The sequence below is a fragment of the Populus trichocarpa genome, chromosome 16 (assembly GCF_000002775.5).
Source record: "Populus trichocarpa isolate Nisqually-1 chromosome 16, P.trichocarpa_v4.1, whole genome shotgun sequence".
NCBI classification, from domain to species: Eukaryota; Viridiplantae; Streptophyta; class Magnoliopsida; order Malpighiales; family Salicaceae; genus Populus; species Populus trichocarpa.
The window spans coordinates 10,660,847-10,675,206 of record NC_037300.2 but is presented as its reverse complement, the minus strand read 5'-3'; the positions used below and the strand labels follow the sequence as shown (position 1 = coordinate 10,675,206).

Here is a 14,360-nt window from a genome sequence, read left to right as displayed (position 1 = left end):
ATTAGTTTTATTATACTCCTATACCATAAAATCATTACAACGAAGGCTACCAACTATAACTGAAGTGGGTCACACGTACTATGAAAAGGCAAAGGATCCACCTAGAGAGTGTGGCCCACTCTGATCATCGTTAATGATTTTTTTTGGTATTGTTGAATTTATTTTATTGAGATCTTTCTGATGGTACTAGTGGTGTCATAATCAGAGCTTCGATGTACCTTCGAGGTCTTTTTCTTTCTTTCGTTTTGTCTTTCCTTTCTACTCATTGTAATTTCTCACTTGCTTTTGAATGGAGAATGCAACTGACTTTCGTAACTATTTGTGGTCTTTCTTGTTGTCGTTAGATTCATCTCATAAAGATTTTTTTAATGATACTGGTAATGTTGTAATCAGAGTTTTGGTATGCTTTTGGGGTCTTTTTCTTTCTTTTTTTCTTAATTTTTCTCTCTTCTCTCTCCTTCTTTTAATTTGTGCGAGTCCATATAAGAATTTCTTTGAAATATCACACTTTCCATTAGCGACATCTTAAGATGTCACATTTCCCAATTGCCACTTGTAACAAACTGTATTATTTTACCAAAACTTTTGTAAACTATGTTATTTTGCTATTTTTTTTAAATAGTGCTAATTTTGAGAAAAACAAATCCTTATTTTTAATAAAATCTTACATTAGCCCTTTTAAAAGTTAACGCATTCCATTGAGTCGTCATTCATTCAATAACTTGGTTGTATAAATTTATTCACCCATAAATCCATTCAATAACTTGTGGTAATTGGTTGGATGTATTTTAAAATTTATTCATAATTAAAAGAATCCTAAAAGTGGTGGTGAATTCATTGTTCACCACTTCATAAAATATTGTGGATTTCAATAGTTTTTTTTTAATATTTTACTGTTATAATCATCGATCTTTTTTTTTCAATTTTATTCTTCCACATTTCATTGACTTAGGATTGAACTTAATAATTTTTTTTTGAATTGTTTTCTATCGGATTATCATGGTGTCAAAAAACAATCTCGGCATTGGATTGATGCTTGATTTTGAATGAAAAAATATAGTTTTATTGCTTATGAAAAAATAAAAATTAAAAAATAAAAATTCAAGGATCAAAATTGATGATGGGTAAAAAAGAGTTTTTTCTTTTTGGGTACTATTCATCCAATTTTTTTTTAAGAAAATTGCCTATGGAATTTTTTTCAATTTCATTTTTGATCCTTTAGTTTAGACCTTTTATGTTTTGATCAAAAACTTTATTGTGTTCATATTTCAATCCATGAATTTAAGAGAGGAGAGAGTCGCCGAGAAATGACGAAAAAGAGAAAAAAGTGATCCTTTGCCCACATTTCATGAGAAAAAAATTAAATTTAGTGTCAATGTGCTCCTTTTGACGAGAGAAGTGTCGTTGATGTCTTTTTATGCACTATGAAAAAAATGTGAATATGATATTAAAATTACTGTTATATTTTTCCATGGTTCGTATATAATAGTGTAGGTTTTTATTGGAGTGTTAACAATTTTGTTCTATTATTGTGTACCCAATATGCAATAAAAAAAATGATTGCTCATGAATATTTAATCAAAATAAATTATTTTTTTTAATTTTTTGATGAAATGTTTACATTGTTTTATCACATTTATTAGTTTTTTTTTTCTTCAATCACATACAAAATATTGAGAAATTGGCTTAATTTTTTTAAAACTAGCTTTTTAAATCATGATATGTTCTTATTCAAAACACAATGCTTACAATTAAAAAAAAAAGCATGCCTTCATCCAAACAATCAAAAGATGCATTGATAAAGAAATAAACTTTAAGCTGACTCAATAAGTTTTTCATTGTATTTCCTATAAATATCTATTTTTATAATTATTTGATTAAATAAAATAAATTCTGAAAAAAATTGTTATTAAACTCAGTTTCATGAATTCGACCGGTTAACCTTGTTCAATCTGAGTTACTCCAATACATTATTATTCCAACATTTTTTATATAAAAAATAAATCAATGCTTTAGTTTTTTTATAAAAAAAATATTCAAATTGAGTTATGACTAGATGAGTTGTGTTACCAAATCATACTAGATGAACTCTTAAAATCTAGCCTGATTCGTAACCTGAATGAATCATCTTGACCTGATGCACGAGAGTACTTTCCAAAGCACAGCAGCCTAACACTGTTAATTTTCGTTCTAAAGCATACATAATTAAAGATCTGTTTTGCTTTAGAAGCAAACAACAAATCCCTTGGCTTTGTTTTGAGCCATTTTATGCACTGAAAATCTGAAATGCTTTCGATAGTTGAGGAAGTTTGGCGAATAAAAATGCTATTCAAGCTTAGCTCTAAAATAACACAAATTTAAATTCAATAGTTAAAAATTAAAAGACTACGACTTAATTAGAAAAACAATAATAATAATAAAAAAAAGAGTTGAACTTATTTTCAAGAACTGCCATAAATAGACAATCGTATCGAAGTAAACCTCCTAAAGTCAAAGTCACTTTACGTAAATAAGCCACCATTTACATTTACCCTGTTAATAAACTCTCTTTTAATTAGTGATTTCGCCTCACAATCAGTACACCAGAATATAACGCAGAAAATCACAAGCATTATACAAGAACTTCCACTCAAGTCCTAAAAAGATGATTTGGCATCCAGGTGCAGAAGACAAGCATGTTACCTATATATTGACCAACGCAAATCCGACTAGATTACAACCTTCAAAATTCTCCTCCCAATTATTTCTTAAGGCATATTTGGTTCCAAATCAATCAATCATTAACCACGGACAAAGGGCAAGCTAAATTGTCATCAGTCTTTACATGGTGGAACGTGCTACAAGGTCAAGCACAGTTGTTGAGAACAGGGAAGAATACTAGATATTCTGGCTCATTTCAATGGCAAAGTTTTACTAACTAGTTTGACGAAATAAATAAATACAAGGAATCACCACTGAAAGGACAAATGTACATGCCAAAATCTCACTTAGTAATATACAAAATGTCCTTTGTTCCATGCATAGAAACAGAAAAGTTGGAAGGAAACCCTATCCGCAAGGAGCATATCTTTTATAACTACCTTTTTTTTTACCATTTATCACATCCACACAAACCAAAAAAGAAATGGGACAGGAAAGATAATAAGACAGCCAGGACATGCCTAAATAAAATCAGGATCCCTCCCCATTGGTGAAAGGTCTGGATGAATATTGCTCCCAGGCCTTCGTGGGCCTCTGCAAGACAAATAGAGCAGAAAAATTAGATGCCTGGAGCTAATGTCTGAACATAAACCTTGAATACATTCCAGATGCATATGCACACGAAATCTATTTGTAGGCATAAGAAACCAAAAACTTGGGCCAACCATAATGAAGACCAGACAAATCTAGAATATAGGTTATTTGGGTATGGTTATAAGTTCATAGAAAATTATGTGCAACTTCTGATGTTCTATCTCTGCATGTTTTCTTAATATAGACAAATGCCTGAAGCTAATATCTGCTTGTTTTCTTTCAAACCAAGCAACTAATTTTCGTTCAATTCTTTATTATCTTTATCTATTTATTTATTATTATCACCAAATCACATGCAAATGTGACAAAATGCCCCTCCTCCACCACCCCTCCCCACTCATATAAATTCCTCATTCTGGTTTTTGAACAAATCAGGTATCATACTTATGGAACAGCCACCCTTACAATTCCACTAATCTTAATACCAAGCTAAGGCTGGCTCCAACATTTGTTTTTTTGTACGAGATGATTTGGACCACATAGAGTCTATATTAAAATGCCAATATGACTCTTCATACACAAACTAGCGCATGGAGACAACTATGATCCATGAATCAAGCTCTTTAAAAGAAGGAAAGATACGAGTCAAAGTATGCTAAATCCTCAGAAAGAACTACATCATACAATATCAGTGCTTTGGTAAACTTAAAAGTACAGAGTTTTTTAGACAAAAATTCAAAATGAAAGCAGAATCAGTAATTTGGGAACCAAGAGCTTAACATCAAGTTTGCAAGGAAAAGTTCAAAAGAAGATCTTGGCATGCAACAGCTCACCAAGACAACAGAAACACATTACTTTGGTCTGTACCAAACACATTGTGAGCAAGGTCCTTACTGTTCAGAACAAAACCAAAACTGGGTTTTTTTTAAACCACACCCAACCACATGATGTAAAAGAAATCCAATTTAACTGAATGGTCTTGATTTACTGCAGTAATTCAGTTTTAATCAAATAATGTTACAGACTGTTTTGTTTTTCTTAACAAAGATTAAGAAAGTAAATCCCAAATGGGCTTTGGCAGATGTAAAACAATCAATGTACCTGGTAAATCGATTGGGCTCAAAACCAGGTACCCCAGGAGGGCCAAAGGGATCAAACCGAGCACCTGGAGGAACGCCACTGCGTTCATAAATTCACACACTATTAGTTCTGTTGATGATACCATATTATAGCAAAGTGAGGGAGATGGAGAGGGAGAGAGGGAGATCTCACGGTTGTCTCCCAAGGAAACCAGGGTCATCACCAAATAAACCAGACCAGCTAGGATCATCAGGCCCTGCAAGCACATGGTAAAAATAAGCAATGCCGAAATAAATGAAACATGCCTGTTTATTGCTTCATTAATTGCAATTAAAAAGTACAAACCTATAAGCATGCCCCCACCTCTGCCAGCCCTGAAAAACAGTTCAACAAAATATATCATTAAAATTGAGAACTAAAATGGTGAGACAAATACCAATTAGTGAATACAAACAGCTATTTTAAGATGCATACCCTGTTGGATACATTCCAGCTCCAGCTCCAGGATAAAGATCGCTCATTGGATTTACAGGAACTGGAGGAACTACATATCTGAAAAGCAAATCAGAAAACAGAAAGTGAACCCTCATAATAGCAGGGAACTGAATGAAACTGACTGCACTCCAGCAGGATGTAGGGAATGCAAGTTCTGGAGGGCAGAACATTGTGCATAGCACACACGCAGACAGACTTGTGTATATCCTTTTAAGTTAGCTGGGATTAATTCCTGTAATAACTTGTGTGCTTATTTCTGTTCATATTCATTTGTGTATTTCTCTTGTTTACAACATTGAAAGAGCGGGTAACCTCTTGGGTTTGTGGGACAAACAATTGTAGGCATACATGAGTGAATCGGTGAGCGAAAGGGCTGAGCCTAGCAGTACTGAACTACCACATAAGGATTGAAAATTTTGACAAGAAAATTGACCCTATGACAATTAAATAAACATAATTTCTTTAACATATTACAAGATCAAGAATCATGCACAGCATCGATAAATATTGGCTTTATATAGTCATGTGATGAATACAAATACAGCAACAACAACAGAGCAAACAATCTTGAATACATATAGCAATTAAAGTTTTTCATGAATTTTGTGGCATTAACTTTGCTCCTAAAATTATAATTCCTGTATTCAAACATTGTATGAGCAAATTAAAATCTAATTAAGCAAAGTCCCCGAAAGGAGGGGAATGGTTAGAAAAATATAGAATAACCAATTTTTAACAACAATCTTAATTCATCATAAAATGTATTCAATACATAGAAAATTTGTTCATATAGACACCAAGAAACCATTAATTAAAAACTAAGAGAGATTTTTTTTTTTTCAATTTCAATTTCATATAAATTTATTAGGGATTGAGCTTCATAATTTTTTTCAATTTAGTTTTTATGAGGTTATCTCAATCTCATGACTCGAACTGTGGATTTGATCGGATGACTAGAGTTTTATTTTCTTTTTCTAATTGACCTTTTTTCTCAATTTCATCATTCAACATTGGGTTGAATGAGAATTAAGGTTGTTATTTGTTTTGTTCTGCTTTATATGAGGTTATTCTCATCTTATTACTCGGGTTACGAGTTTGGCAAATTAACCCGAGTTGACTCAAGTTGTATATTGTCATTTTTGTAATCAATTTTTCAATTTCAATTACATCCTTCAACATTAGATTTATTAGGGATTAAACTTCATAATTTGTTTCAATTTGTTTTCTATTGGGTTATTCTAGTCTCATGACCTAGGTTGAGAGTATAGCGGGTTGACTCAGGTTTTTTTTTTCTTTTTTTAATTGGTTTTTTTTTTCAATTTCATCCTTCAATATTGAGTTTATTGAAAATTGAGCTTCATAATTTCTTTTAATTTGCTTTCTATCAGGTCCCAGACCCAACATGTAGATTGCAGATTAACTTGGATTAACCCGAATCAATCAAATATATTTTCATCTAAATATTTATAAAAAAAAATATCATTTTGAATATTTATTTTGAGTCAAACTATGTTTTTACCAGTTGTCCGAGTTGTCTTTGTACCCGTAAAGTCAATCAGGTCACATTGTATAATCCTCACATGATTGAAAATTTCTTTCTACTAGAAAAAACATTAGTAACACCTAGCTATTTTTTTATGTTTAAAAAAAAATTGATTTGATCCACAGCATAGCGCTGGCCAAAGATCTAGTAGTTATCTAAACTAAATAGTAAACATAAATCCAGTAAAAAAATAATATTTTAACAACAACAATACTTTATAACTTACCAAATAACTGCAAGACTATATTTACTAAATAAATAGAGTTCCTTCTTATCATACTGAATTCCCTCACTAGGAAGTCATGTTGAGAAAAGAGATGAAAACAAGGAAGAGACTATCACTACCCAAATTAATAATATGTACTCCATTAGATGCTCCAGAAAATGATGTATTTATAAGTATGGTTAGCTTTCTTCTTGTTTTTTATTAAAAAAAATAAAAATAAAAATGGCTGGTGTTGTGGACGTGGTAACATTGGTAACCGAAGGAAACATTCAACTTGGGCCTTGCCTATGATGACCTCTTAATGCAATTTGAAACAAGAATGCAAGATGAGTTCAGGTCTTGGTCCCCACCACACCACCAAGGACCACACCACCAAATAGTGTTTGATAACAAGAATCACGCACTCTCTAATGGTGCTTTCAAAAGGAAAAAGCAATTTCAGATGGTATTTTTAGCTATATTATCTTCCCCATAATTTCATAAGCGAAATAATTAACTTGATCCATTATAATAGCTGTTTCTAACTATTCTAGGTACACATGGATCTCACTTATTTTCCATCGACTTAACCTTAATTCTTAAAAATGGCTTCAAAAACCTCCTATTATAACATTTGTGAAACTTCAAAAGGTTAATAGAGAAAATCAAAAGCTAAAAATGGGTGAAATTGACCTCAAACCTTTGGGCAATATACAACATTCATATTACTATATTTTTACTGTAATAAATAACTTTTTTGTCATTTGTAACGTCTTAAGCACTTTCTACAACAACCAGATACTTTTCTTGCAACAAACATGTCTTCTTTTTTTCAAAGCTCATAGCAGAAACAAGCCAGTGATATTTGTAGTAGTATTAGCAGGTTTCTATAATCCAGCACATGGAATAGAAAGCTAACAGCAACTTTCCCCCTCTTTATACAACTAATTCATTGCCATAAAGCATCAACTTTAAGGACAAGGTTTCTCATGCATATGAGGAGATTACTTGAATGATACAAGCTCTTGCATTATATCATAACAAATGTAAGCCACAAGAAAAATCAAAGTTCGTAAGGACAGTAGTGATCTAATATATCATAGCAAATGAAAGTAGCAAACAAAATTTAAGATCATATGAGCAGCAGTTCCCTATGGGAATGAAAATATCACAGATATAATATGTAACCCAATATGAGAAAGGTACAGTGATGAAAAGAATAACATACCCCGGAAGAGGAATTTGAGGGCTAGCAGGTTCAGAAAATCCAACACCAGTTTCATTATTCTGTCTTGATCCCTGCCTTGCTTCTCGCCTACAAAACACGGCAAATCAATACAGAAAAGCCAAGTCAATAGATGGCTACCCTTATGAAGAATTTTATCATAGAGATGTTTTAGAATATGAGGTAACAACTAAGAAATAGAATTAATGCAGTCAAAGTAAATATTTAAATGCTAAGATTGAGAACAATAAATTATAAATTCTGCAGCAGAACATTTGAAATTCCAACCAAACGAAGCTAAAGTACAAGGAGAGTGTGGCATGTAAAAGGGAAAAAGGCTAAGCAGTCAAATTAAAACAACAGCAACAAGCATCATAGTTTGTTAAAGGCAATGAATTGCACAAATATACATCCTTAAACAGAATAAGAGAGCTCAATTACCCATTACGGTTGCCTGATGAACTCGCTTTCAAAGAAGAAGTAGAAGAGCCATCCAATTTAGACAAAATTTCTTCATCCAGTTTCTTATAAATCTTGTCCAAGTTCCTATACTGCTCCGAGTAATTTGTACCTTCACTCTCCGCAACATAATCCCCAACACTGCAACAGTAATCAAATTCAGAACCCTAACCCTAGAATACCAAAATAAATAAATAAAAACTAAAAGAAAACCCTACTCGATTTCGAGATTGACCGGCTCCGAAATCCCATCAGATATGGCACTAACCGCCAATTTCCCATTCAAAGCCAAACACTTCAGTATCACCCTCTTTCCTTCTTTATCAGGATTTACATACACGAATGCATATTCTCCATCTACCTCATTCCAATTTTCAGTTCCTACCTCATCTATAACAGAGGCAGAGGGTAAAAATTACACAGAATATATATATATATATATATATATATATATATATATATATATATATATTAGTTTTTCGTTTTGTTAATAGCAATTAAACAAGTCAAAGAAAAAAAAATTGAGAGCTTACTAGTTGACGGAGCAGAGAGGGCAGCAGATTCGGAGAAGGCGGCAAGACCAGTGGCGGTGAGAGCGTAGCCACTTGCGAGGAAAGCGGCGTGAACAGCGAAAGCGACCTTGTCGTGCTTGTTTTTAAAGGAAGGCCTCGCTGCTCTAATCACAGCCATCACCGATTTCTCGTTCGCCATTGTTGTCTTAAGACTGGAAGACCAAAAGATCGACGTATTGGTTCTGTTGTAGAGAGAAAGAGGGAGGGAGGGAGGGAGGGAATTTTCAAGATACAGATAGAGGTTTCGCGATTATATACCGGGCGGTGGGCGCGCGTGTCGAGTTGGCTTTGAGGACAAGCCAACTTTTATAGATGTACGCATAGTTATCGAACCCGTGGGGGTTGATTCGGCCAAGACATCGAATCCCAGGTTTCATAAATTAACCTGTATTAACTTGAAAAAATTTTAAAAAATATTTAAAATTTTAATATTTTATATAAAAAAATTAAAAAAAAATTCATATGAATATAGACTATACATGTTATAAATAAATAAGTTTAAAAGAATATTTTAAAAAGTTTTTTATCTCACATTGAAAAGATTATTGTTATGCTTTTAAGTTGAAGTATTTAAACCAAAAAAAAATTTTATCCCACATTGAAAAAAAAATGATTTTTTTTCTTGTGAGCATAGAATATATATACTAAAGGACTTCAAATCTCATATTGAAAAGATGTTATGTTATCCTTTTAAGTTGAAATATTTAAATTAAAAAGTTTTTTATCTCACATTGAAAAAACATAACTTTTTTGTTGTGAACATAGAGTATATATACATACGTAAGGGTTTCAAATCCCACATTAAAAAAATAACTTTTTTTTCTTGGGAACATAGAGTATTTATACTAAAAGGCTTTAAATCCCACATTGAAAAAACATAACTTTTTTTCTTGTGAACATAGAGTATACGTACAAATCTGGGATGAACTGGTCAACCAGTTCTTCATACCACTTCCACTGGCCGACTGGTTGAAACACAAGAATAGAGAATTAACCACTAGATGAAATAGAGGGTTTAGATTTTAAGACAACAAGTTGGATAAAATGGTACATGTTAGTCTAAAAAAACATTTGATTTGATCAAAACTGGAAAAATATGGTTTTCGTGTGAACGGGTTAACTAATTCATACATCTGAAACAACTGGCCACCTGATTGAGACAAAGGACGAAACCTTTCGCTACTACCTAAATTTTTAATTTTTGATCTCCTGATTTCTTTTAGTTTTTAACAAAAAAATTTGCATCAAAAGGATCCTTTATAAGTGTATAAGAAGGATCAAAAGAGAAATTTTGGAAATTTCAATGTTTAAGTTAAATCGACCAATTGGTTTGACTAATTTAAGGCAACCGACCAGTTAGTTGCTCGACAGTATAAAAGGGATTGTCCAATATTAAGCTCAATTGGAGTTACTTTCTTGGAGATTAAAGTTGCATAGTGCCTAAAAGACATACTAAAGATTTAGAATCAAGGAGAAAAAAGGTAAATGATCTTAATATCCCTCTCAGTGATAATATAGAGAAGTATATGATTTGTTTTGCTAATCGGTCTATAGCCGTCGAAAAAGGTTTAAGAAGCATGCTAAGTGATTATAGGATAAATACAATTTGATTATATAAAAATCTTTTTCATTTGAAGAATCTCACCTATCCTAAGCTTATTAAATGTTTTTCGTAAATATGCAAATCAATATCGAGCCTGGAATAGTAAGTCATTTGCAAAATAAGTTAATTGAATTTGATTGTGATACTCTATGAAATATTTTGGCAATAAGCAATGAAGGTCCTAGGCTTTTTAAAGTTAAAATCATACCAACCATTGGAGATTTTATGTATGATAAGGTCGTAGCACAATATACTAATCGATTAGATTTCACACCAGGTGCTAAGATTAAGAGCCATAATTTGCTTTTATATCTTAGGATTTTTTACCGCATAATAGCACATAATATTCTACCCAAAAAAGAGCATCATGATGAGGTCACTTTTATGGATATATGCTTGATAGACTGTAATATTAGAGGATGTCGTATTAATCTTCTTTATATTATGATAAAGAATATCATTATGGCTCATGATCACAAACAAATTTTTTTATCATATGGTTAGTGCTTGACTATTATTTTTTAGTATTTTGATAGCTTGCTCACGGATACAGACAAGAATCTGTACTCAAAGGCAATGGAAATAGACACTAGGATACTTAATAAGATGATGTATGTCTTGACTAATGATAGTACTTGGATGTCTTTTAAAGACCATATTGGTGCTCATGCTGAAGAAGAGCATGATGAGGGAGAAGAGCATAAAGTCGGTGGTGATGTTGAGTTTGCAGATATGTTTGAGACACCACCTATAACTTCCTCTTTAGAAGATGTTGGTACAAGCTCTTGGCAATAAAGGATGGAAGGTCGACTAGAGCATATTAAGGGCAAGGTGCATCATATTTGAAAGAATGTGTGCGATATCAAGGATATGATGGCTAGCTTGCTCTCTCGCTATCCACCACCTTAGAAGACTGTACCATAATCATTTAATGTTTACATATTTTTATTTATTTTTTATGTTTTTAATACTTTTCACTTCATAATGAATATTATCTTTTGAACATTCTGCAATGGTTTTATGTCTTATTTCTCTATGATTGTTATATTTTCCCTATTTACTTTTCGTTGATGATAAAGGGGAGAGATTTAGGGAGATTATGAGAGAATTGAAGAATAGATATAAAACATGATTAAGGATTAGAGAAATTTATATTTATAGATTATTTTTAATTGAAGTCTCTAAGAGATTACATTGCAAAATATAGTGGGAGATTAGTACACACACACACACATATTAATTGACATAATGTAAAAGGGAGAAATTATTGACTTTTGGGTTACATATTAATATTTATGTATTTTGATGATAATAATTAAATAGAAATGGATTAATGATATGCTTAGATGAAATTAAGTTTAAACAAGTTTATATGAAGATCACATCAACAAATATGAGGTATTGAAAGAAGAAATTAATCAACAAGTCTAGGATACAAAACAAGTGAAGACTTAGTTTTTAAGTGTTCATTTTAGTGCTTAAATGTAAATTTGTATATTATACTTGATAACACAAATTAAAATGAATGCACACACTTCACTTTACATGCATTTAAAAAGAATTGATAAAACGGGTCTAAGAATTCACTAGGATTAAAACTGATAAATCTAGAATTCTACATGAACTGATCAACCATTTGATGATACTAAATGAACTAATTGATTGCTTATTCATATATAATGAAAACTTGAGAATTTACAGGAATCGGTCGATCGATTAACTTGACCAATTTGATTTGGTTGATCACTTGAGCTTTCAAAGGAACAATAAGGACTATAAGATTTGAAATATATATATATATATATATATATATATACATTTTAAATCTTATATCATACTTCAAATCTCAATCTTCAAATTATATATATATCTTCAATTTTTATACATAATTCTGCAATTAGACAAGTTATATATATGTTTCTAAAAAAAAGAACTATTTTAAGAGAAAAAACAACTTCAAATCATCAATCTTATATCATACTTATATTTGCATAAAAATATAAATTCTCATACTTACTACACTTAAACACCTTCATACATTCTAAGTGCTATTAAGTAAGCTATAGAGATATAAGCATCAATTGTATTATCTATTCTTTTATAAAGTGTTGTTACATTTCAAAAAATAATAATCTTTCAAGAGTTTAAGTGAAAACTCTTGGTTATTGGTGAGGTACATCACTAAGGTGATAAATCTTGAGGATGATATTTCTTCAAGTGGTGAAAAAGGGTTTGGTAAGAATTCATGAAGGATATTGTAATATTTGACTTGGCTTAATAAATAATACAATACTTAAGACCGGTTTGATGTATGAGGTGTGGATGTAGGTTTGTCTAACCACTTAAAAAACTGAGGTTATAATTTCTATCCTTATACTTTTTACTTTAAGTATTTTAACTATATTGTTGGTTAATTGTATTAATCGTGTTTAATTGAGTTAATTGCAATTATTATTATTATTATTGAAACATCGAATTCACCCCCCTTAAGTGTTTTTGTTTCCTTAATACTAGAATAATAACTATAGAGTACAAACTATAAAGACATGAAATGGGTCAATAAATAATTGCAAAAAAAAATTATTTTTGTTTTACAATAATTAAATGGTGCTACACGACTCAAATAAAAGGGCAAACTTTAATATTGATGGTGTCTATTGTGGGATCAAAAGGAAGGGAAGGCGGCAACTAGGTTTGGTGTTAAAAGGAAGAAGATGACTAGAGATCTTTTATTCAATGCAAAATTTGTAACAATTAAGTTTTTTTATTCATTGGCAACTTTGTAATATTTTATATAAGGGATTTTTAGTCATTATAGGTCTGTTTGTTTCATGGAAATCACTTTCCAAACTTTATCGTGTTTATTTACCATTAGAAAAATTGATTAATGGAAAACACTTTCCAGTTTAAGGAAATTTTGGCTTGGTTTCCAGGAAAGTGTTTTCTTTTTATTTTGAGCGGAAAACACTTTTCAGAAGTTATAAGGAATTAAAAAATATCTTGTTTTTTGTTTTTTTTAATCAAAATGTAAGAATGTATTAAGATCAAAAGTAACCATGTTGGTTAACCAACAAGTTCATATACATGTACAAAATATATGAAAACTAAAAAGGGAACATAATCCCAATCAGAACAAAACCGAACAACCAAGTCATACATACATTAGCGAACTATCTGGGAAGCAGCGAAAGAAAAGCAAAAATATGATATACAATAAAAACAAAGTCAAAGAGGGAACATGCTCCCATCAATGACTAGCCATGCAAAGCCTAACAACCTAGTGAGCAACAATGGTTAAGGAAGAAACCAAACAAGGATTGCAGGTGTCAAAATTAACCCAAACAGTATCACAAGACAAAAGAAAAGCATTATCCACAGCAGCAAACAACAAACTATAGAATCATGGGCATATAGCAGCCAACGAACTATGCTGAGCATAAAGAAGCCCGACTACAAAAGTAGCAGCTGCAACTGATACCCCAACAGATCAGCAAAACAACTAGAAGATGAAGGGACACCTATGCATGCTCCAACTGGAGCACCACAACCCATAACACAACCTTTGAAGCTCCAATAGTCAATCCAGAAGGACCAGCAACATCAAATCATCCTAACAAAAGAAAGTCATGCCGGGAGGATAGACCACCTAAAACCCAGCACAATAGAAACCAATAATAGTTAGACTAACAACCCTATGAAGATGAAAAATATATACACACATTACCATATGACCTTCCAAAACATGACAGCATATCACAACAATGTCTCTATACATCAGAGGCCTAGAAAAAGCATAACAAACCATAAGAAGCAACAAACAATAGCAAAAACACTACCCTCGAACTAGGCAGAAGAAAACCCAACAACCAGCCCAACCATAAAGAAACATGGGCAGCCACTGCCAACTAGCTTTAAAAATAAGATGATTTCTTTCATGAAAATGC

The 14,360-nt window shown here is 31.8% G+C and overlaps 1 protein-coding gene across 1 annotated transcript; it reads right to left on the bottom strand.

The window, feature by feature from the left end:
- Positions 1-2,955: 2,955 nt before the first annotated feature.
- On the bottom strand, positions 2,956-9,076 carry LOC7486534 (probable proteasome inhibitor). The gene is made up of 9 exons (XM_002322895.4): positions 8,775-9,076; positions 8,460-8,631; positions 8,224-8,382; positions 7,786-7,872; positions 4,789-4,866; positions 4,660-4,688; positions 4,507-4,570; positions 4,336-4,413; positions 2,956-3,234 (listed from the first exon to the last, which is right to left on the bottom strand). Exons 1-9 carry the CDS (start codon positions 8,950-8,952, stop codon positions 3,162-3,164), a joined length of 918 nt encoding a protein of 305 aa, XP_002322931.1. The 5' UTR covers positions 8,953-9,076; the 3' UTR covers positions 2,956-3,161.
- Positions 9,077-14,360: the final 5,284 nt, after the last annotated feature.